Genomic DNA, 21357 nt, shown 5'->3' on the forward strand with positions numbered 1-21357 from the left:
AGAAAACCGTAATTCAAAAAGACACATGCACCCCAATGTTCATAGCAGCACTGTTTACAACAGCCAGGACATGGAAGCAACCTAAACGTCCATCAACAGAGGTATGAATAAAGAAGATGTGGTACATATATACAATGGAATATTACTCAGCCATAAAAAGAATGAAACAATGCCATTTGCAGCAACATGGATGGACCTAGGAATTATCATACTGAGTGAAGTCAGAGAAAGACAAATATGATATGATATCACTTGCATGTGGAATCTAAAATACGACACAGGGACTTCCCTGGCATTCCAGTGGTTAAGACTCCTCGCTTCCACTGCAGGGCGGGGTGGGGGGTGGGCGTGGGTGCGATCCCTGTAAGGTCCCGCACATGCTGCATGGTGTGGCAATCAATCAATAAAATACGACACAAATGAACTTACTTACAAAACAGAAGTAGACTCATAGACATAGAAAACAAAGTTATGGTTACCAAAGGGGAAAGGGGGGGATGGATAAATCAGGAGTTTGGGATTAACACATACACACTAGTATATATAAAATAGCTAACCAACAAGGACCTACTACATAGCACAGGGAACTATACTCAATATTTTGTAATAACCTATAAGGGAAACGAATCTGAAAAAGAACATATATGTATAACTGAATCACTCTGCTGTACACCTGAACCTAACACAGCATTGTAAATCAACTAGACTTCAATTTAAAAAAAAAAGAAGGAAAAAAAGAAAAAAAAATTCCATGTAATGTTAAGAAGGCAAGTCAAAATTTCTTTACCACTGATACTTTTAAAAAATCTTTATCATTAATATTACATTCTAAATAATTTTTTAAAAATCATTAAAATAAAAAAAAGGCAGGTTTTAAGGCTAAGAAATAATGTGTCTTCATAGAAAAGCATATGGGTACTGAGTTTGCTATAATTTCTTGTTCTCGGTTTTCCTGCACCCGGAAGGAGCCAGCCTGGGCTGGCTCGACAGAGCACAAGAAAATAATTACGGGCTTCTAGTCCATGTTGACACACCAAACAGTTCAAAACCCTCTGAAGTAAGTAACCTTGTGGATCGCAGGCAAGGCTGAAACAGTCCGAGTTTTCCCACTTACTCATTCTAAACACCATTTGCCTAGAGCAAGAGTTAGCAAACTTTAAACAGTGACTCTTAGGCTTTGTGGGTCATGGAATATCTGCTGCAACTACTCAACTTGCTTTTGCAGTGTGAAAGCGGCCACAGACAGCATGTAAGTAAACGGAGTGGCCGTCTGCAATCACACTTTATTTGCAAAAACAAGCTGCAGGCTTAGTTTGCCAACTCCTGGCCTAAAGATCTAGAGGCTTTTAAGTTAGAAACAATTCAAAATTGAAACTTTCCAAAAAGAAAATACACAGTGTAAAACCATACACTTAACACATACCTGAGCTGGCGGCAGGACAGTTGCAGGTAAGGGATTAGAAATCATCGGTCCAAAGATGTCCAGATCATCGTTCAAGGCCTGTCCCGTGGCTGTGTTCCCATTAGTCACTGGCACCTCGGCAGGGCCGTCTGAAAAGAACGTAAATTCTTGTCTTAAAGATTCTAGAATCTCTTAAATACTTGAAACATGGCTTTATTCTAAAAATATACGGTTAAAAGATCAAAAAGTTAAAGATTCTAGAATCTCTTAAATACGTGAAACATGGCGTTATTCTAAAAATATACGGTTAAAAGTTCAAAAAGTTAACAACAAAATGTATGCCCTCCCTCTACCCCAGGCTCTCTCCTCTCTCCCAAATAAACCATCTCCAGTTTTGTTTGTTCTCGAAGAAATATTCTTTACCCACCAGTTTCTAAGTATATATGCAAACCCCTTTTTAACAAATGGTATGATACTATTGACATTATTCTGTGTCCTGATGCTTCCTTACATGTAAGGTACTGTTCTGCGTACTTTACATATATTAACTCATTTAATCCCATAACCTTATGAGACTGGCACTACTTTTGCGGTCACTGGCTAAGCTGGGATACGATACCATGTTCCTACGAAGGCTGCCTCTCCATAAATACACATGTGTGTGCGCGTGCACGCACGTGCGCGTGTGTGTGTGTGTGTGTGAGTGTTTCCAATATTACTTCATATCATGTTTACCTACCTTGGAAATAAATTTTAATGATTTAAAATGTCTGGAATGTTAAATTTTAAAGTTACATAAGGAAAAAAACTGGACAGAAAGAAAACAAACATACACTATACACTGATTCCGTAGGCAGTATCCACAAAACACTGAAATAGACCCTTTCTGTACTCAAGTGCGGCCACCTTCAGTGTTGGGTGCACCGAGCCGCCGGGCGGCGCCGACACCCCAGATCAGCCTCCTGCTCACCCTGAGTTCTCATCTCCCCCTGATGTCAGTGGGGGCCGGGTGGGGGGCAGTGCAGAGAGCTTGCGAGCAAGGGTTTCAGGGAGCAGGACAGCTCACACAGCTCAGTCTTCTGCGGTCACGACCCAAGGAGCAGTTCAGAACAATGACAAATCGAGTCTCTGAGGACCTACATCCTAATCGGGCTCCCACTTCACGGCTTACAAGCTCACTCGATCCCTCTGATGAACCACACACTCCTCAAAGGCGAAGGAGGCATCTTCTAAGACGCCCTCGACAAGGAGGGGGATGGACGTCTTGCACAGAGTAGATCCTTGGATACTGGACAGATTTAATGGAAGATCTACCACGTACTAGGTATTTCTATCACAACCCACAGAAACTCACAGATTTTTTCTCTTTTTTGAGGTGTAACTATAGAAATTAGTATCTTTTATTTCCCTGCTTAAGCTTCAGTGAAACAAATTATCATTAATTGCAATGAATAAATGGTCACAGTAAAATATTCTTTACTACTTAATTTATAAAAGTGTGTGTGAAACCCATGAAAGGTTAGTTTGGAAGAAACAAATTGCAAATATTTTTCAATAATTTTCCATGATATCACATTATCAGAGCCATAAAAAAATATACTCAGCACATACATTTATGCATTACACATGTTATATCTCTATAAGCACTACGGACAATTTAAAGGTGAAGCAATAAAACAATGCGTAGATTATTACTAATTTATAATATACAGAATTTTAAGCTAACACACAACCATGACATAAAAGAATTCAAATATGACTCATACATGAAAGTAATTTTTTCCATTTCTAACTCATTCAAAGTGGCAACATTCATTCTGAAGTTAGACTTCTTTCAGGTGCTATTTTATGTTTTCCAGCCCATTCCACATTCCATTTACCTGATGTGTAGTACATCAGGTAATATGAACCAGAAATAAAATATTTTAGAAGGACAGGGTATTCTAGATTAAAAACACAACTAAAGGAACATCTCTGTGCCATCCACAACTCAGTAAAGAAACTCAAATAACACTGCCATGTGAGTCAGTGGTGCTTGAACCCCTAAGCTGCAGAGCTGAGGACAGGGGAACAACCTCATCAAACAGACACGTTCATTCTATCACATGAACATGGAAGCACTTTATTAGCAGAAAATATGACTGTATTTCATGCAACTTAAACTCACAAACAGAAGCACATATCCTCTAAAATAAACCACAACCAAGAGGAACAAAAGTAAAAATGAGCATAAGTAACTATTTCCAGTTTTTCAGTTAAAACTTTTTGCTGTTTCAAGTAATAGCAAACACTAACAATTAGGATAAATTTATATTAAAAAAACCCTTAAACATGAGAAAATGCTATCATTAACTTATTATTATTACCACTATTATTATTTTTGGTGAATTGGGGAAAAAGGTATCAATCTATTTTTTGCCCCAGGACATGTCAATTAGCTTATACAACACCAGGGAGCTCAGGATGCACTGTGTGAGAACCAAGAGGCTCATCGACTACAGGCAAATAATGTATTTGCATTACTTTATAAACTGAACATGTTGCAGAAATTTTAAGTCTGTTCAAAGTCCCCCAGTCTCCTCCCCACACGACCCCCTAATATGACGGATTGAAACTCCCATCAATTCTCCTTGTTACTAAAAAAGCTAAGCATTCGGGCTTCCCTGGTGGTGCAGTGGTTGAGAGTCCGCCTGCCGATGCAGGGGACGTGGGTTCGTGCCCCCGTCCGGGAGGATCCCATGTGCCGCGGAGCGGCTGGGCCCGTGGGCCATGGCTGCTAGGCCTGCGCATCTGGAGCCTGTGCTCCGCAATGGGAGAGGCCACAACAGTGAGAGGCCCGCGTACCGCAAAAAAAAAAAAAAAAAAAAAAAAAAGCTAAGCATTCACAGAATTGTCGAAAAACAAATCCTTAACTTACATGAAAATGTCTCGCCCTTGCAAAATCTGTACACAAATTCCCAACGAGTTTTCCCACTGGATTTCAATGTCTGCTAATTTGACTTACTACATTTGGCTTGCTAAAACACATTCTCTACCAAGGACTGTTTCAATTTGTTTCAAAACTTGTGTTTTTTACTTTCAGTATTTAAAAAGGACAGGGGGAGGCTAGTAATCATTACCATCACTATAAACATCACCTGCTTCCTGAACTTCTTAAAAGAACGTTTCCATGTTATCATTTCTGTCTCCATGGAGGATGAGAAGGCATCTCCTTCCATCACCCCCAGTTACAGAAACCGGGGCACAGAGAGATTAAAGACTCAATGTCGCTTCCCTAGTGAAGCAGCAAAACTTGTACTAGAACGAAGCCTTCTGAGCCCTGGACTAGCGCGTGCTCTTTTCTTTAAGCCACATTACACAAAAGTCATGTAGTTACAGCTGTAGATAAAGAAATCACTTAAAAGTCTGAACATTAAAAACCAACCCTTACATAGTTAATAATTACTAGTACAAAGTTAGAGAAGCAGTGGCGTCAACAGTTCAGAACCCACTCCGCGCCAGCCTGTCTCCACACACCCCCCCCTCCGCCCCCATCCTCCTGCCAGGCCCAGCATCTCCTCAGGGGACAGTGAGGGGCCCGGCCAGTGCGGCCACGGAGGGGCACCCGGGCCGCAGGCGGGAGGGACACGGCCGGCCCCGTCACAACCACTGCAGCTCAGCGCGGCCTCTCCATCAAGGGTCCACCTGCAGCACAGTCCTCGCCGATCAAACAGAAGCTCAGAGGCCACAAAAGCCACAGAATACCAAGATGTTAAAAGCAGTTTTTCAGATAAACATTTAAAAATTTAGAAAGAGTAAGTCTTATTCAAATTAAATGGTTTAAACAGTGTAAATGTTTACATTAGCACTATAATGTAAGAAAAATAATTAAATCCACACGGGCTACATTTTGAGTGTACAGACACATGGGCACACGTGCACACACACCCAGACCAATGGAAACCTCCCCCTCCAGGGGTTGGGGAGCCCAGGGCCAGGCCACACAGCGCCTCCAGGGCAGGAGTGGCCGTCTGTGCAGACAGCGCATCAGGACCCGCTTGCACAGCACCTCCCTGTGCGCAGGGGCTCCTCTCTCGGCTGCAGGGGCGGGGGGAGCAGCCCCCCTCATCAACATGCAGAAACAGTAGCCAGTGGACAACAAACAGAATTGGAGCCCCAGAGTACAAGAAAAGCCTGAGGCAAATGGCAGAAACTTAGCTGGAACAACACCGGAAAGAACAGTAATGAAGCACAAAGGACCCCTCGAAGAGGAAATGAGCAAACAAGAAATTAGGACAATGCAGTAAAACAGGGAAGGAATTTCTATTTTAAAGGCAAGGCATCAAGCCTACAATTAGCTGCTTGTGGGCAACTATTTTCTTTCTACGTTACCTTAAGATTTCAGACTAATGTTTGATCTGAAAACCGAGTTGGTAGATGACTGTTTTATACTGCACACATACTAGAAATTCACAAGAAAAGCTTAAACGTTTTGAGCCAAAAGAAAGAAAGTGGTTAAAAATCAGTGCTACATCTCACACGAACAGAAGGCCTGCCCAGCGCGCAGTTACTGGCCTACTTCACCTCACGACACTGGTAGATGCTCAGAAAGAAGGTAGCATCTCAAATATCACAACGTCATGAAGGCCATTTCTATCATCTAGAAACCTTCCCTGTAGCTGTCGATTCTAGTAATCGCGGCTATACCAGAACTCACCTGACAGCAAAAATCCCAATGAGTAAAGGTAAACAAAGTACTTGAAACAATATTTAGTGTTTTTTTCTTGGCCCATTCCAAATGCCTCTGAATGATACCATGTATAAACTAAAAGGAAATAAGAATAGAAAAGCTGGATTTTTAATAATCCACTATTAATACTAACATTTTAAAGTTCTGTTGCCGGGTACTCTGATCAAGCTCTATATAAAGTGTCTCAGTTTAACGCCCCCATCACCTCCAGAGATTCTGACACAATAAGACTAGGATTTCAACAGAAGTCTGGTGGTACAGCTGGAAAACTCAACTGCTATAACCATTCTGAGCAGCCTTTCCTGGTTCCCCCAAACAGAAGCAGTGCCCCTACCCCGTCCAAGGTTAAAACAGTCCCCGGGGCAGCTGCCCCGCCTCCAGAGAAGAGGGCACAGAGGGTGGGGCTGGCGCAACGCCCAGCCGGGCACCGTCCTGGGCCCCAGCTCCCTGCTGAGTGCACGAGGCCCCGCCCCCCCGGCCCTGCACCCCCTCAGCCCCGCCCCCACCCCCCCAGCCTGCGCCCCATCCACCCGCTGGCCAGGCAGCCTCCCAACTCCTACCCCCCAAATCCAGGGGTGGCAAAGAGGCAGCCTTCCCAGGTGCCTTACCATAAGTAATGTCACTTTTGGTTTCTGTCGGCGTGTGAACACACTGCATGTGACGGGCGCGCCCCACATGCTCACACCTGCACCACACTGACTGCCTAGGCCTTGTCCCCCCATCCTCTGTCAGAAAGAGGGCACAGCTGTCTCCTCAATCAGCGCTGGCACAGAGCAAACGCTCCACAGATACTGGTGAACTGAAACGTTTCCAAACACAGATCACCAGAGGCTTTCTCAGGGACAGCAGAGCCGTGGGGAAAAACGACAGTCAGGGGGCGATCCTGCTTCTGTTGGGAGAAGAAGGGAAATAATGGCCCTGATTCTGAAAAGAACCGGTGGTCTGGTTACAGACCCCGCCTCGTCTCTGCCCTGTGCACTCCCCCACATCTGGCCCTCGCTGAGCCTTCCTCCCGGGAAGCCTCCTCCTCCGAGTCCACGTTCTCCTGGGAGACCCTGCAACCACTGCTGCCGGCACCCCCGCCGCCCCCTTCCTGGTCTCACGGCCTCAGCGCCCACGACCGGCCACCGCGGTACCGCGACTGCATCCCAGCTGGAACCCCTACTCCAGGCCACCACGGCAGTGAGGCTGCTGTTCTCTGTCAGCCAGAACCCTGTCCTCCAGCATCACTGTCCACAGCTGGGAGCACCGCTGCAGCCACAGCAACACACACACACACACCACACACACCATACACACCACATACCACACCACACACACACACCACACCACACACACCACACACACATACCACACACATACCACACACACACTACACACACATACCACACACACACACACACACCACACACACACACACACACGGCGGCTCAGCCTGAGCCGGCCTCCTCCCTACTCCCCTCTCCACAGCTCTGTTCCAAGCGCCATCACAGCCCTGACCCGTCGGTCGTCCGAAGCTGTCGGCTCAACAAGCAGCAGACGGGCTTTAAATCACAAGATACTCTACAAAGGGAAGGCGCGGGGAGCTCGTGTATCTGGGGGCTCGCTCGCCCTTCCCGGCTCGCACTCACGCTAAAGATGACCCCCAGGGCACGTGAGAGTTCGCCTGACGTCAGCTTGCACAGCATGAAAACTTCATCTGCTCCTCCTCTGACTGGCAGCAGCAAGAAAAGGGACCTCTGAGCGGAGGGAAATCAAAGGTAATTGTGGATCGGCATTACGCCAGGTTCCACGCTGAAATTTCAGAACCACCTTCCTTCCACAATCCCACTCTTCCCTGAGCAACAGTCCTCTGTCTTCTCATTTCCAGACTGCACGTGGACACATCCCCACTTGCACTACTAGACACAAACGGAGCTGTGTTCTCTCCTATTTACCAGAGTCTCATGAACTTGGCTGGTGCCCAGTAAATATTAACTGAATTCATCCTTTACCTGAATGTCAGAGGCATTAGCTGGTCATAATCTATTTTCACAAATGATAAAAAATGTCAAAGAGCAGCGTGAGATTTTGTGTGTTACTAATGTAGCGTAAGGCAGAGAGGAACATGGTAAGTAAGCGGATGTTTTGTTTTTCATTATTGTTCTTGACTGACCGTGAACACTCAGCCTTGAGCACAGCCTGGCTACAATGAAAGCTGCCAAGTCTAATTCTTCACCTGTAACTAGTGAGGCGTCGTCCTGAGAAGGAGCGAATCTGAAGTGGAAACAGCACTGATCAAAGAAAGAAGCCTGCTTCCATGAGATGCAGTGATGTTCTCCTTCATGGCAAAACTCCTTCTTCTTAAAGCTTTGTACGTTTTCATGTCACTCAAAGAGCCCTTTTCATTTTCTACTCAAGAAACCATTTAAAGCCTTTTCCTTAACAAAAATGTTACTTGGAATTCCTTTGTATTAAAACACACACTTGCCTTATGAAATGAAATAAACTCCCACGTGTGTTACCTTGTAAACTCAAGTCACAGACGTTCATTTGAAGCATATTAAAATTTCCAAGCTTTGGGCTTCCCTGGTGGCGCAGTGGTTGAGAGTCCACCTGCCAATGCAGGGGACACAGGTTTGTGCCCTGGTCTGGGAAGATCCCACATGCCGCGGAGCAACTGGGCCCGTGAGCCACAACTACTGAGCCTGCGCATCTGGAGCCCGTGCTCCACAACAAGAGAGGCCGGGATAGTGAGAGGCCCGCGCACTGCGATGAACAGTGGCCCCCGCTTGCCACAACTAGAGAAAGCCCTCACGCAGAAACAAAGACCCAACACAGTCATAAATAAATAAATTAATTAAAAAAAAATTCCCAGGCTTAAAACTGTTTTCAAAAGCTTAAAAAGGGGGCTTCCCTGGTGGCACAGTGGTTGAGAGTCCGCCTGCCGATGCAGGGGACACGAGTTCGTGCCCCAGTCCGGGAAGATCCCACATGCCACGTAGTGGCTGGGCCTGTGAGCCATGGCCACTGAGCCTGCGCGTCCGGAGCCTGTGCTCCGCAACGGGAGAGGCCACAGCAGTGAGAGGCCCGCGTACAGAAAAAAAAAAAAAGCTTAAAAAAAGATGGCTGAGGGCTTCCCTGGTGGCGCAGTGGTTGAGAGTCCGCCTGCTGATGCAGGGGACACGGGTTCGTGCCCCGGTCTGGGAAGATCCCACTTGCCACGGAGCGGCTGGGCCCGTGAGCCATGGCCGCTGAGCCTGCACGTCCGGAGCCTGTGCTCCGCAACGGGAGAGGCCACAATGGTGAGAGGCCCGCGTACCGCAAAAAAAAGAAAAAAAAGATGGCTGAGAGTCAAGTGGAATTATTTATTTTTAATTTTTAGTTAACTTTTCTTACTGCTAAGTAGGTGGCCTTTAGGCTAACCTACTGAAATGACTGAGTGGCCTTAACAGTTGCTGTGAACCTCCTGCTCTGTTTACTCCTTCCTTCCCAAGCCCCTCCTGCCGCAGGTCCCTGCAAGCTGGGGGACTTCGGGGCAGGGGGTGCCCTGTGGACAGGTACGACAGCCGCCACCTCTCAGGGGACAGACACACTGACCGAGATCGTCTGAAACTGCTGTGAAGCGGTTTCAGAAGTAAACGTCGTAGAACTCACTGCTCTTTAAAAATTATATAAATATACAGCTTTCATATGTATATAAGATATATATCTCAAACACTTCTCTACCACTTTACAGCCTCAAGAGACAAGAACTCTGCAAGTATGAAGCCAGACCGTATAGGACAGGTCAGCTCTCTCTGCAGCCACCGCTCTCCCCAGCACCTGCCGCAGGAGCCCCGGGCGCCCCCCCCACAAGTCCCCACAGAGACACGTGGTCCCCCCTCTGTGCACAGTACTGTGCTGCCTATGTCACACTATCCACTCGTTTACGCTCTGGCCAACAGCCACGGAGAGGCTCTTGCATTCACTTCCCGGTGAAGATGCCAGAGCCCAGGGTACCGCCTCTAACTCCAGGGCTCCCCCGTGCCACGATGCTGCCAGCTGTCCCCTGGACAAATGGGCCTAATGTCTGTCTTATGTGACACAGTGTCAGCTGGCAGTCTCCGAATTTCATTTCCTGTCAGAGCTCATCACAGTGTAACAGTTAAGAACACGGGTCAGGCTCTGTAATCTACCAACGGTGTGACTTTGGGCAACTTACTTAACCTCTCTGTGCCTCAGTTTCTTCATTTGTAAAATGAAAACAACAGTAGTTTACCAATTTCAGGGCTGTTGCAAAGATCCAACGAATAAATGTCTGTAAACACTCAAGAGTGGCTGGCACACAGTAGGCACTATCTCAGTGTTTCTTAAAGTAACAAGATGACAATTTAATTACTACTGGAGTCGAACATCTTGCTGCGGCTCATCTACGAGCCGAGACTGGACTGTGAAGTCAGGGAGACCTGGGTTTGAACCCAGCTCTGTCGTCCAGAAGCCGAACCTTGGAAGCCAACTTCTGTCAGCTTCAGTGTCCTTCTCTGTTTAAAAAAAAAGGGGGGGGGGGAGAAGGAAAAGGGGCAAAGGTGTGTGTGTGTGTGTGTGTGTGTACAGTATGCTCCCCGCTGAAGGGCCGTCGCAGGCTGACACGCACCTGGGCCAGGGGCTGCGCACAGGCTTCCTGCCGGCAGAGCTGTCTCCACTGCAGAGGCCTCGCCCACCCTGGAGAGAGGCCACGGAATGCAATTCTGGCCCGGCGGGTCCCTGAGAACTCTGCTGGGGGATCTTCTGGGAGAAGTTTTCCCTCCTGAGAAAAGCAACTGCTGCAGGGAAGCCACCAAAGTTTGGATGTGGCCCTGAGGCCGGGGGGCTGGGGCCTGAGCTTAGTGTCAGAGCTCCGAGGGGGACGGGACAGGGGGCAGGAAAGAGGAGCCCAGCTCCTAACCTCACCGCCCCCGACGCCGCCCCCCCAAACTGCTCACCCGCTACGATCATCAGACGCCGCCCATCTCAGCCACGCTCAGGCGCTCAGCCACCTGCAGTCACAAGGCGCCTCATCCACAGCCGTGTTCGCTCCTTCAAAACCTGAGCGTCACCTGCCTGCTTCCTGTCGCCGGCACGGTCCCCGGAGGCCCACAAAGATGCCCTCTTGCTCTCGGCCCAGGTCTGGCAGGGCCATGCCCTCGTTCCCGGGTTGCGGTGTTGGTTCTCCCGCTGGTCCACCTGTCGCCCTCGGCTGCCTCCCAGCCCGGACTCGGGGCCACGCGGGGAGCTGCCGGCAGCCGGGTCTCCCCCAGCGATGCAGGCCCCAACCTGCCTGCTCTCCCTCCACAGGTGTGATCACACAAAACTACCACCAATTCCCGAGACCTCCTTTTTGAAAGGGTAATAACAATCTATAATCATTCGTGGACCATACTCTTGGCAGCAGAAAAAATAAACATTTTTATCGGGTTTAAGCTGTAGCTGAAAAGCGTAACAGACTACAAAATTACTTCGGGCACTCACGCTAGACAGAGCGGCCCTCTTCCTCCCTCCCTGGAAAACAGGGGTGGCACACAACGACCCCAACCCCCGGATCCGCCGAGTGTACAGCTCCGGGCCGCAGGCGAGGCCCAGGGCTGGGCCACGGCTGGCATTCTTTCAGTCTGCCCAGTCACAAGCTTGCTTCACTTTACAGCGTATGGCCTTTGAAAAAATCTCCCTGCAGGAATTTTCTGCTTTAAAGGTAACTAGAGTGTTTTCTGTGGGTGTTTTATCCTTTGTTTTCTGTCCAGAAAATCTTATAAAAACAAAAAAATTTAGAGGAGAAAAAGTAATATATTCACCTCTCATTATATAAAACTGGAATATATATGACTAGATCATTAAGCTGGTTATTTACTAAAAACCATGTTTAACTAGCATTGTCAACCCACCTGAACTTGGCTACGGCGATAAGCTAATGCTTTTATTTCCATTTCCTGAAACACAGGCATGAAGCGAAGACTTTAAAACTTGCCCAAAGCTGTACTGTATGTTCCTTTGAGCTTTTCAATTAAGAAAAAACTGAGGAAGCCTCTACCTAAATACATCTCTATAGTTCAGTATGATTTTCATCACTGAGCTCACACTCGATTCTCTGTGAGCTCTTCCGAGGTCCCCGAGTCACACACAAACACACACACACACACACACGCCACCCCGTGACCAATGGGCCTGCGGTCAAAGCCTCCTGAGCAGGGAGCAGGCGGCAGCGGTGCGCACACAGAACGGGGGCTGAGGACAGACACCCGCGGAGGGCTCCCCACCTCTGGGGAGACTGAGCTGAAGCCTGCAGTTTACGATGCTGCTCAAGCCTTCCACTCAGAGCCAGTGCTCACCCCTGAACACTCTAATCTCAGATGGGATCTTCTAGAAAAAGAAAGAAAAAAAAAAAGCCTGGGGGATTATCCTAACCAACTGCTAAGCAGTCTGTCAGTTTTCATCATGTGAAAACTAAGTCATAACCACCAAAGGACGGACAGGAGCATACAGTGTCGGGCGTGGCGAGCACCCGCCCACAGGCCCTGGAAGCCAGTTTCAGTTCTCTTCTCACACAGCGGGGACACATTCTAGGCAAGCGGGTCTGTGTCTGGAGCATCCAGGGCTTGTTCATTCTGGGCCTCAGTCGAGAGGGGCCCTAAGATCTTGGTTACGTCCAAGATCAGAGGGCAGGTAATAACCAAACAGCTGACCCCACTTCTGATATCAGACAGTAAAGCACTGAATCAACAGTATTTCTACAAGCTTCCAACGTGAGTTACCACCCAAAGACGAAGTCGCCCTTGCAGGTACGATGAGGAGCACACCCTCAAGTCCAGCAGAGCTCAGCCTTGGTTGCCGCCCACACACTCGTGTACACCGCGTGCCATCAAAGGGCACAGCTGAGTAGGGCCTGCAGAGCTAAAAACCTTTGGCCCTTTCCAGAAAAAAATTTGCTGACCCTTGCTGCTAAAAAGTATACAGACAGCATTTTACGTTTGACCTTGGGATGGGGAGTCGATCTGGAAAGTGAGCCGGAGAAAACAGGTTAAAAAAAGACTTGCCAAAGGGCCGTTTAAAGGGAAGTTCGAATTGCTAACAAATGGTATGGACTCTCTCGCTCCAGGAGTCACCGAACGTGATCCTGAGCGCACAGTAACCCTGGGATCCTGGCCCAGCATGGCTGTGTAACCGAACTAACCCTGTGGGGATTTTCTCTGTATTTTCTGCAAATGTTTTCAGTTTACGCCTGTTCTGGTCTCATTCACATGGGGATAGGCCATCTTTTATGCAAGACCATAAATCAGACTGCAAGGCACCTGCCCCTCCTCCCCACTGTGTCTCACTTTACAGGGGAAAACCAGAGCGCCACGCTCAGCTTGGGCAGCAGAGACAACAGCCTGCGGCCCGAGGGCGACAGCAACAATCCATCTGGTTTGGGAGTGCTGCTGTCTGAAGGTCTGGAGGGGCCTTTCAGGTGACTGCGAAGCAGCAGGAGGGAGGCGCTGTGATGTGCTCTGGGCAGGGCTCCCGGCCTCCCGCTGCTAACGCTCCCTCAGCGAGACCCCCAATCCCTCTTTCTGACCCCGGCGCCCACCCTGCCACCTCTGGAGCTGTTGCAGCGCATGATCCAGAACCGCCCATCGCCCACCAAGCCCTCTCTACGCCCTTAACCTCTCCCTCAAACACAGCCGCTCCTTCCTGCCCTAAGCGGACCTCGGTTCTCCCCTAAGGACACGGGCTCCTGACGCTCTCCCCATCTAAAAAGAGAGCAGCCTTCCCGGTCACAGGCCCGTGAGAGAAGCGGAACCGCTGCCAGCGCGGCTGACTCTCCCAGACACTGACACCAGAAGAGGGGTGCTGCCGTGCCCAAACCCGAAAACCCAGGAACTCTGAGACTGGGTGGTGGAAGGCAGGGACACGCGGACAGGAGCTCGACAAACGGAGATGCCGTGTGACGGTGAACGGCTGGAAGGCAGAGACGCCCGCGCTGACCCACGCGCTGAGAGCAAGAGGAACAAGCGTTCGCCGGGCTCAGGGGTCGAGCTCCAGGCTCGCGACTACGCAGCAGCACCGCGCCAAGGGCTGGGCACCCGAGGCCAGTCCCGCCACCTGTCCCCCGGGCCCCAGCCCGCGCGGCTCCTGGGGACCGCCTAGCAGGCCCGCCTGTCCCGCAGGGTCACTCCCCAAGGGAAACACCCTACAACTTCCACCGGGCAGCAAACCCCACTGGCGCTTTCTCAAACCAGGCCCAGAGCCGGCTGCTTCTCGCAGCTCCCGTGGCCACCACCCCCTCCCACCTGTCTCACCGGCCTCGCCTTGCTACACATTCGCAACAGGGGAGCCGTAAGGGCTCCTGAAAAACCCAAGTCGATGAGGTACTTCTTTGCTTGAATCCTCCAATGCACTTCCAGGACACTCAGAGTAGCAGCCTTAGGTCCCAGGGTCACTCGCCAGCAGCCACGCCAGGGCCCTCCTCCTGGCCCCGCCCGCTCCCGGCGGGGCTGCCCAGGGCCACCGCACCCGCCCTGGCCTCACCACGCACAGCCAGGGAGCCCCAGCCTCCTCAGGTCTTCCCACCGATGGTACCTCAGGGGGCCCCCAACACCCACCCCCCAAACCCTGCTTAAAATCACACCACTGCTTTCGTTCTCTTTTAGCTACAGCACTTAGCAAACATGACCCATGACGTATCTTACTTAACTATCTCTTCACTGTTTCCCCAGACAGGGGTCAGGTACTTTCGTCTGTCTTCCCTCACAGCTCTCTCCCCAGTGCCTACGACGGCGCCCGAACACACGGCAGACACTTCAGGAGGAGGTGCGGGGTCAGTGAGCGAGTCTGTAGGGTAAGGGGCCAGACCTGGCTCAGCTCTTACGTTTCTAAGTTACGGACCGATAACCAGGCACTCACGGCCGGGAAGGAAATGCTGCCGCCAAGACAAAGGCGCGTGGAGTCCTAGTAGGATCTTCCCGTACTGTGGCAGAAAGTCTTTTTTCTCATTTACAGCAAAGGAAATAAAATACAGAAATTATGAGAACTAGTATTCAACACAATTATATTTAGAGCCCCTGGACTGAGCCCTATTTTTAGATTTCTGATATACCACTTATTTTCACCACCATAGAAGATGTTTATCTATAGGGCGTGTACCTGCATGATACACCAGTTTCCTAAGACAAAAACATTCAGTTGTAATTCTTAAGACAGAAAACCATTTTCTCAATAGAACAAAGATCAGTTTTTAGAAAAGCAGTGTATGAAGGTCCACTCTACCTTCCAACTGTCTTTCACTGTTTTCTTCTGTTATTAATCTTTCCCTAAACTAAAAAAAATTTCTAAATTAATTACTGCTGAAGGCTCAGATATTACTAAAAATAACCATTTATCAAGCTATTTTAAAAGGAAGAGGAGAAAAACGTAAAAAGAGCTGACGGTATTTGTAGATAAGGACAGTACAAGCACTCCTTGAACGGAAGTCTGTTTACTCACCAGGCAGACAACATCTATCTGTCCGCCATGAGAATAAATATGACATTAAAATGAGCACAGACATTCTTATTGTCATCAGACACATACAATGAATCTAGCCACTAGATCTAGGTATAAAGCATGTTGCTTCAGCTAACCAAAATTAAAGTGTCCTTTAAAATAGCCCGTTATAATAAGGCTACACCATAATTATCTTGCTAAGGGACCCCCCTCCAACAAAACTAAATAAAGAGAAGGTGGGGGGGGAGAAAAAACAATCTACTCTTCATTTCAAATGCTAAGATGTCACAGTCCACCAAGGCTTTGAAGAGTACTTTGTTATCCTCTCTCCCCAAGGAACTCATTACTTGTATTTCCATGAACGCACTGCTGACAGACACCAGCTCCCTTATTAAAGATTTCCCTTTTGGTGGGAACTCAAAAAACTAATCATACTATTTTCAAATTCAATTAACAGGTATCTTTTGGCACATTGACGAGAAAGCTATTATATTCGTTTCAAGTAAACGTTTCAATTGTTTTGTAACTCTAATTAATGATGACTTGTATTTTTTTTTATTACTTACCGAGTCCTAAAAGATCAACAGTGGGCTCTGCAGCTTTTTTAGGGCTGGTACTTTTTTTAGGCTCCAATTGCTGATCTTCTTTCTTCTGCAGCTTTAAAGTAAATAATCAGATTTATTATTTTTTTCAAATAAACTGAACAAGACTTTTAAGCCTCAATTAGGCATAGTTTTGATAAAGTTAGTGTAATGTAGCCTATGAAGAAGCATAGTGTGATAAAGCCTAGAGCATTTATTATCATAAACTTAAACACAATCATTGAACTTGAACTGATAAACCGGACACAAGGACCCCACAATAGTGAGTGTAGACATTTAATCGTAATGTAATTGTTCCTAAGCATTTAAACCCTTCACGTGAACATTCCACACGACGTAGTGTTTTACTTGTTCGCTCCTGCTGCCAGGCAGGCCCCGGGGTCCTCGCGAGCAGAGCAGAGGCCACCGGCACTAACAGAACCTGATCTGATGTGCAGGCAGACCCCGTTTTACTGCTCTTCCCTTTACTGTGCTTCACAGATATCACGCTGCTTACAAATTGAAACTCTGTGGCGACCTGCGTGGAGCATTCTTCCAACAGCATTAGCTCACTTTGTGTTTCTGTGTCACATTTTGGCAATCCTCACAATATTTCAAACTTTTCATATTTGCTCCGGTGATCTGTGATCAGTGATCCTTGATGTCACTCTGTAGTTGTTATGGGGGAGCCACGAACCACACCCATATAAGACAGCAAGCTTAATCAATAAATGCTGTGTGTGTTCTGACTGCTCTACCCACCCGTGGTTCTCCACCTCCCTCCCTCTCCTTGGATCTCCCTAGTCCCTGAGACACAATACAGAAATTAGGCCAATGAGTAACCCCGCAGGGGTCTCTAAGTGTTCAAGAAAAGGAACAGTTGCATGTCTCTCACTTTAAATCAAAAGCTAGAAATGATTAAGCTTAGCGAGGAAAGCACGTTAAAAGCCCAGATTGGCCAAAAGTAGGCTTTCTGCACCAAACAGCCAAGTTGTGAATGCAGAACAAAAGTTCTTGAAGGAAGTTAAAAGCGAATAGGCTTAGTGCTGATATGGAGAATGTTTCAATGGTCTGGAGAGAAGATCAAACCAGCCACAACATTCCCTTAAGCCAAAGCCTAATCCAGAGCAAGGCCCTAACTCCCTTCAATTCTCTGAAGGCTGAGAGAGGTGAGGAGGCTGCAGAAGGAAAGTCTGAAGCCAGCAGAGGATGGTCCATGAGGTTTAAGGAAATAAGTCGTCTCCATAACAACAAAGTGCAAGGGGAAGCAGCACGTGCTGATGGAGAAGCTGCAGCAAGTTATCCAGAAGATCTGGCTAAGATAATTCATGAAGGTGGCTGCACTGAACAACAGATTTTCATGCAGACAAAACAGCCTTCTACTGAAAGAAGATACCATCTAGGACTTTCATAGCTAGAGAGGAGAAGTCACTGCCAGGCTGTGAAGCTTCAAAGGGCGGGCTGACTCGCCTGTTAGGAGCTAATGCAGCTGGCGACTTTAGTGGAAGCCAGTGCTCATCTACCATTCCAAAAATCCTAGGGCCCTTAAGAATTATCCTCAATCTATGCTGCCTGTGCTTATACATGGAACAGAAAGCCTGCATGACGGCACATCTGTTTACAACATGGTTTACTGAATGTTTTCAGCCATGTACTGCTCAGAAAACAAGGTTCCTTTCACAATGTGACCGCTCGTTGACAATGCACCTGATCACCCAAGAGCTCTGATGGAGATGGACAACGAGATTCATGTCGTTTTCATGCCTGGTAATATAACATCTACTCTGCAGCCCACGGGTCAAGGAGTCACTCTGACTTTCAAGTTTTATTCTTTAAGAAATACACTTTGTAAGGAGACAGCTGCCTCAGACAGTGACTCCTCTGATGGATCTGAGCAAAGTCATTTGAAAACCTGGAAAGGATTCATCATTCTAGATGCCATTAAGAACATTCGTGATTCATGGGAAGAGGTCCAAACATCAACATTAACAGGAGTTTGGAAGAAGTTGATTCCAACCCTCATGGATGACTTGGAGGGGGGTTCAAGACTTCATGAAGGAAGGAACTGCAGATGTGTTGAAAAAAACATGAGAACTAAAATTATAAGTGGAGCCTGAAGATGTATGGTGTTGGCCAAAAGGTTCGCTCAGTTTTTTCCGTAAGATGTCTCTAGTAGCCCTTAGTTGTCTTTAACTTCATTCGAAACAATTTTGTTAGATTGTATGTGACAGCTGTCGTGTCAGCGTGCATTTAAAACAAAGACATCAAAGATGTCAAATTCTAAATTATGCTTTATTATTTCAAGAGAGGTAAAAATGCAACTGAAACACAAAAAAAGATTTGTGCAGTGTATGGAGAAGGTGCTGTGACTGATCCAACGTGTCAGAAGTGGTTTGCGAAGTTTCGTGCTGGAGATTTCTCACTGGACGATTCTCCATGGTCCGGTACACCAGTTGAAATTGACAACCATCAAACTGAGACATTAATTGAGAACAATTAATAGGGGAGATAGCCGACATACTCAAAATATCCAAATCAAGCGCTGAAAATCATCTGCACCAGCTTCGTTATGTTCATCACTTTGATGTTTGGGTTCCATGTAAGTTAAGTGAAAAAAACCTTCGTGACTGTATTTCCACATGCCATTCCCTACTGAAACGTAATGAAAATGTTCCGATTTTAAAACGAACTGTGACGGGCGATGAAAAGTGGACACTGCACGACAATGTGGAATGGAAGAGATCGTGGGGCAAGGGAAATGAACCACCACCAACCACACCAAAGGCCAGTCTTCATCCAAAGAAGGTGATGTTGTGTATATGGGGGGACTGGAAGGGAGTCCTCTATTATGAGCTCCTTCTGGAAAACCAAACAATTAATTCCAACAAGTACTGCTCCCAATTAGACCAACTGAAAGCAGCACTCGACGAAAAGCAGCCAGATTTAGTTAACAGAAAATGCACAATCTTCTATCAGGATAACACAAGACCGCATATTTCTCTGATGACCAGGCAAAAACTGTTACAGCTTGGCTGGGAAGTTCTGCTTCATCTGCCGTATTCAGCAGACATTGCACCTGCGGATTTCCAGTTATTTCGGTCTTTACAAAATTCTCTTAATGGAAAAAATTTCAATTCCCTGGAAGACTGTAAAAGGCATCTGGAACAGTCCTTTGCTCAAAAAGACAAAAAGTTTTGGGAAGATGGAATTATGAAGTTGCCTGAAAAATGGCAGAAGGTAGTGGAACAAAAGGGTGAATATATTGTTCACTAAAGTTCTTGGTGAAAATGAAAAATGTGCCCTTTATTTTTACTTAAAAACCGAAGGCACTTTTTGGCCAACCCAATAACTAAATTGCTGCAGTCTCAGGATAAAACTCTCACAGATGCGGAGTTGCTTCTTCTTTTTTTTTTTTTTTTGCAGTATGTGGGCCTCTCACTGTTGTGGCCTCTCCCGTTGTGGAGCACAGGCTCCGGACGCGCAGGCTCAGCGGCCATGGCTCACGGGCCTAGCCGCTCCACGGCATGTGGGATCCTCCCGGACAGGGGCACGAACCCGTGTCCCCTGCATTGGCAGGCGGACTCTCAACCACTGCGCCACCAGGGAAGCCCCGTGGAGTTGCTTCTTACGGAGAAGCAAAGAGAAGTGTTTCTTGGGATGGAATCTCCTCCTGGTGAGGATGCTGTGAAGACCGCTGGATGACAACAAAGGATTTAGAATATGACATAAACTTAGTTGATAAAGCAGCACAAGGGTCTGAGAGGAACAACCCCAATTTTGAAAAAATTCTACCGTGGGTAAAACGCTATCGAACAGCATCATATGCAACAGAGAAACCGTTCCTGAAAGGAAGCATCAATCCACGCGGCAAACATCATCACTGCCTCACTTTAAGAAACTGCCGCAGCCACCCCACCTTCGGCAGCCAGCACCCTGATCAGCCAGCAGCCAGCAGCCACCAGCACGGAGGCAGGACCCTCCACCTGCACAAAGACTACGGCCTGCTGAAGGCCCAGATGATGATTAGCTTTCTTTTGGCAATAAAGTATTTTTAAATTAAGGTATGGCTGAGTAATATTCCATTGAATATGTAGCCCACCTCTCTTATGCCAAGAAAATAAAACATTCATTCATTCGCTCATTTATTTCTCAAACCACTCCCGCAAGATCATTTCTTCAACTACCTAAAGAACTCATAGCTCAGCTGTTACATGAGTTCATTTTTTGTTAGCTGTACAAATGCATAAATTTCTAAGAACATATATCTCCCCTTACTTGTTTCTGGTCACTTACTGTCTCCCCCTCAGAATCAGCTTTTTAACTAAATAGCCTACCAATCATTATAGATATCAAGTCTTCAGTAACCTTCTCAAATACACAATTATCAGCCTGTAACTATATAATTCTCAGTTTAACATAATTCATTTGGCATTCTCTTTTTCAACCTCCAACAGAGGTAAGACTTACCTTGCTTTTTAGCAAAATAATTTCAAAGAAAGCACAGTTTGTAGTAACAAAGTAAGCAATCTTTTCAACTGAATACTTAAACTGCTAGACCTTCCTTCCTTCTTTTTTTTTTTTTTTTTAAACTGGACAACCTATGTTACTGTAAACACTTAAATCTGCAAGAGAAATGGGGGATTAAATGGCCACAAGCGAGTGCACAAACTTCAAACCCTCCCGGGGCAGGCCTTCCCTGGTCACACTCCTTGCAGTACTCTATATATTATATATGCAAGCGTCATATGTTTAGTTGGCACTTAAAAATCTAATCCCTGACTTAACTTAAAATCAGAAAGCCTTAAAGCTGAAAGTAAACTTAGATAATATGGCCAAACTCATTCATTCTGCATTATTAACTGAGGTCAGATATTATATGCCAAATAGGGATAGAGTAACTAAAATTTATTTTCTGTCCCTCAATTCAGATTGATTTCTTTGGTATAATATTTTAGTCAATCTTCTTCCATGCAAAGAAGCACAAAACAAACCTGTGACAGATTCCTTCCTACTCACTTTCTACAGTCTAAGAATCCAGAACCTCTTCAGGCTAAAATGATTTCTTTTTAAAAAATTCAAATTCTGGTTATGAGTTATCTTCCCACTCAATTAGAGAACTACCTTTGAAAATATTACTGAGTATGAACTTATCCGCCCCCCAACGTTTGGAAAGGGGAGAAAACGCCAAA

The 21357-nt window shown here is 46.9% G+C and overlaps 1 protein-coding gene across 3 annotated transcripts in view; it reads right to left on the reverse strand.

Annotated features, from left to right (window-relative positions):
* Positions 1 to 21357, reverse strand: part of SMAP1 (small ArfGAP 1) — a 167569-nt gene that overhangs the window by 8549 nt on the left and 137663 nt on the right. For all 3 annotated transcript variants that reach the window (XM_081250745.1, XM_081250744.1, XM_081250746.1), the window contains 2 exons: positions 16154 to 16244; positions 1424 to 1551 (listed from right to left, as the gene is read on the reverse strand). In XM_081250745.1, coding sequence (XP_081106871.1) covers positions 1424 to 1551; positions 16154 to 16244 — 219 coding nt within the window. The remainder of the gene's footprint in view (positions 1 to 1423; positions 1552 to 16153; positions 16245 to 21357) is intronic.

This window comes from Mesoplodon bidens (assembly GCF_964165515.1).
Source record: "Mesoplodon bidens genome assembly, chromosome: 12".
Classification (NCBI taxonomy): domain Eukaryota; kingdom Metazoa; phylum Chordata; class Mammalia; order Artiodactyla; family Ziphiidae; genus Mesoplodon; species Mesoplodon bidens.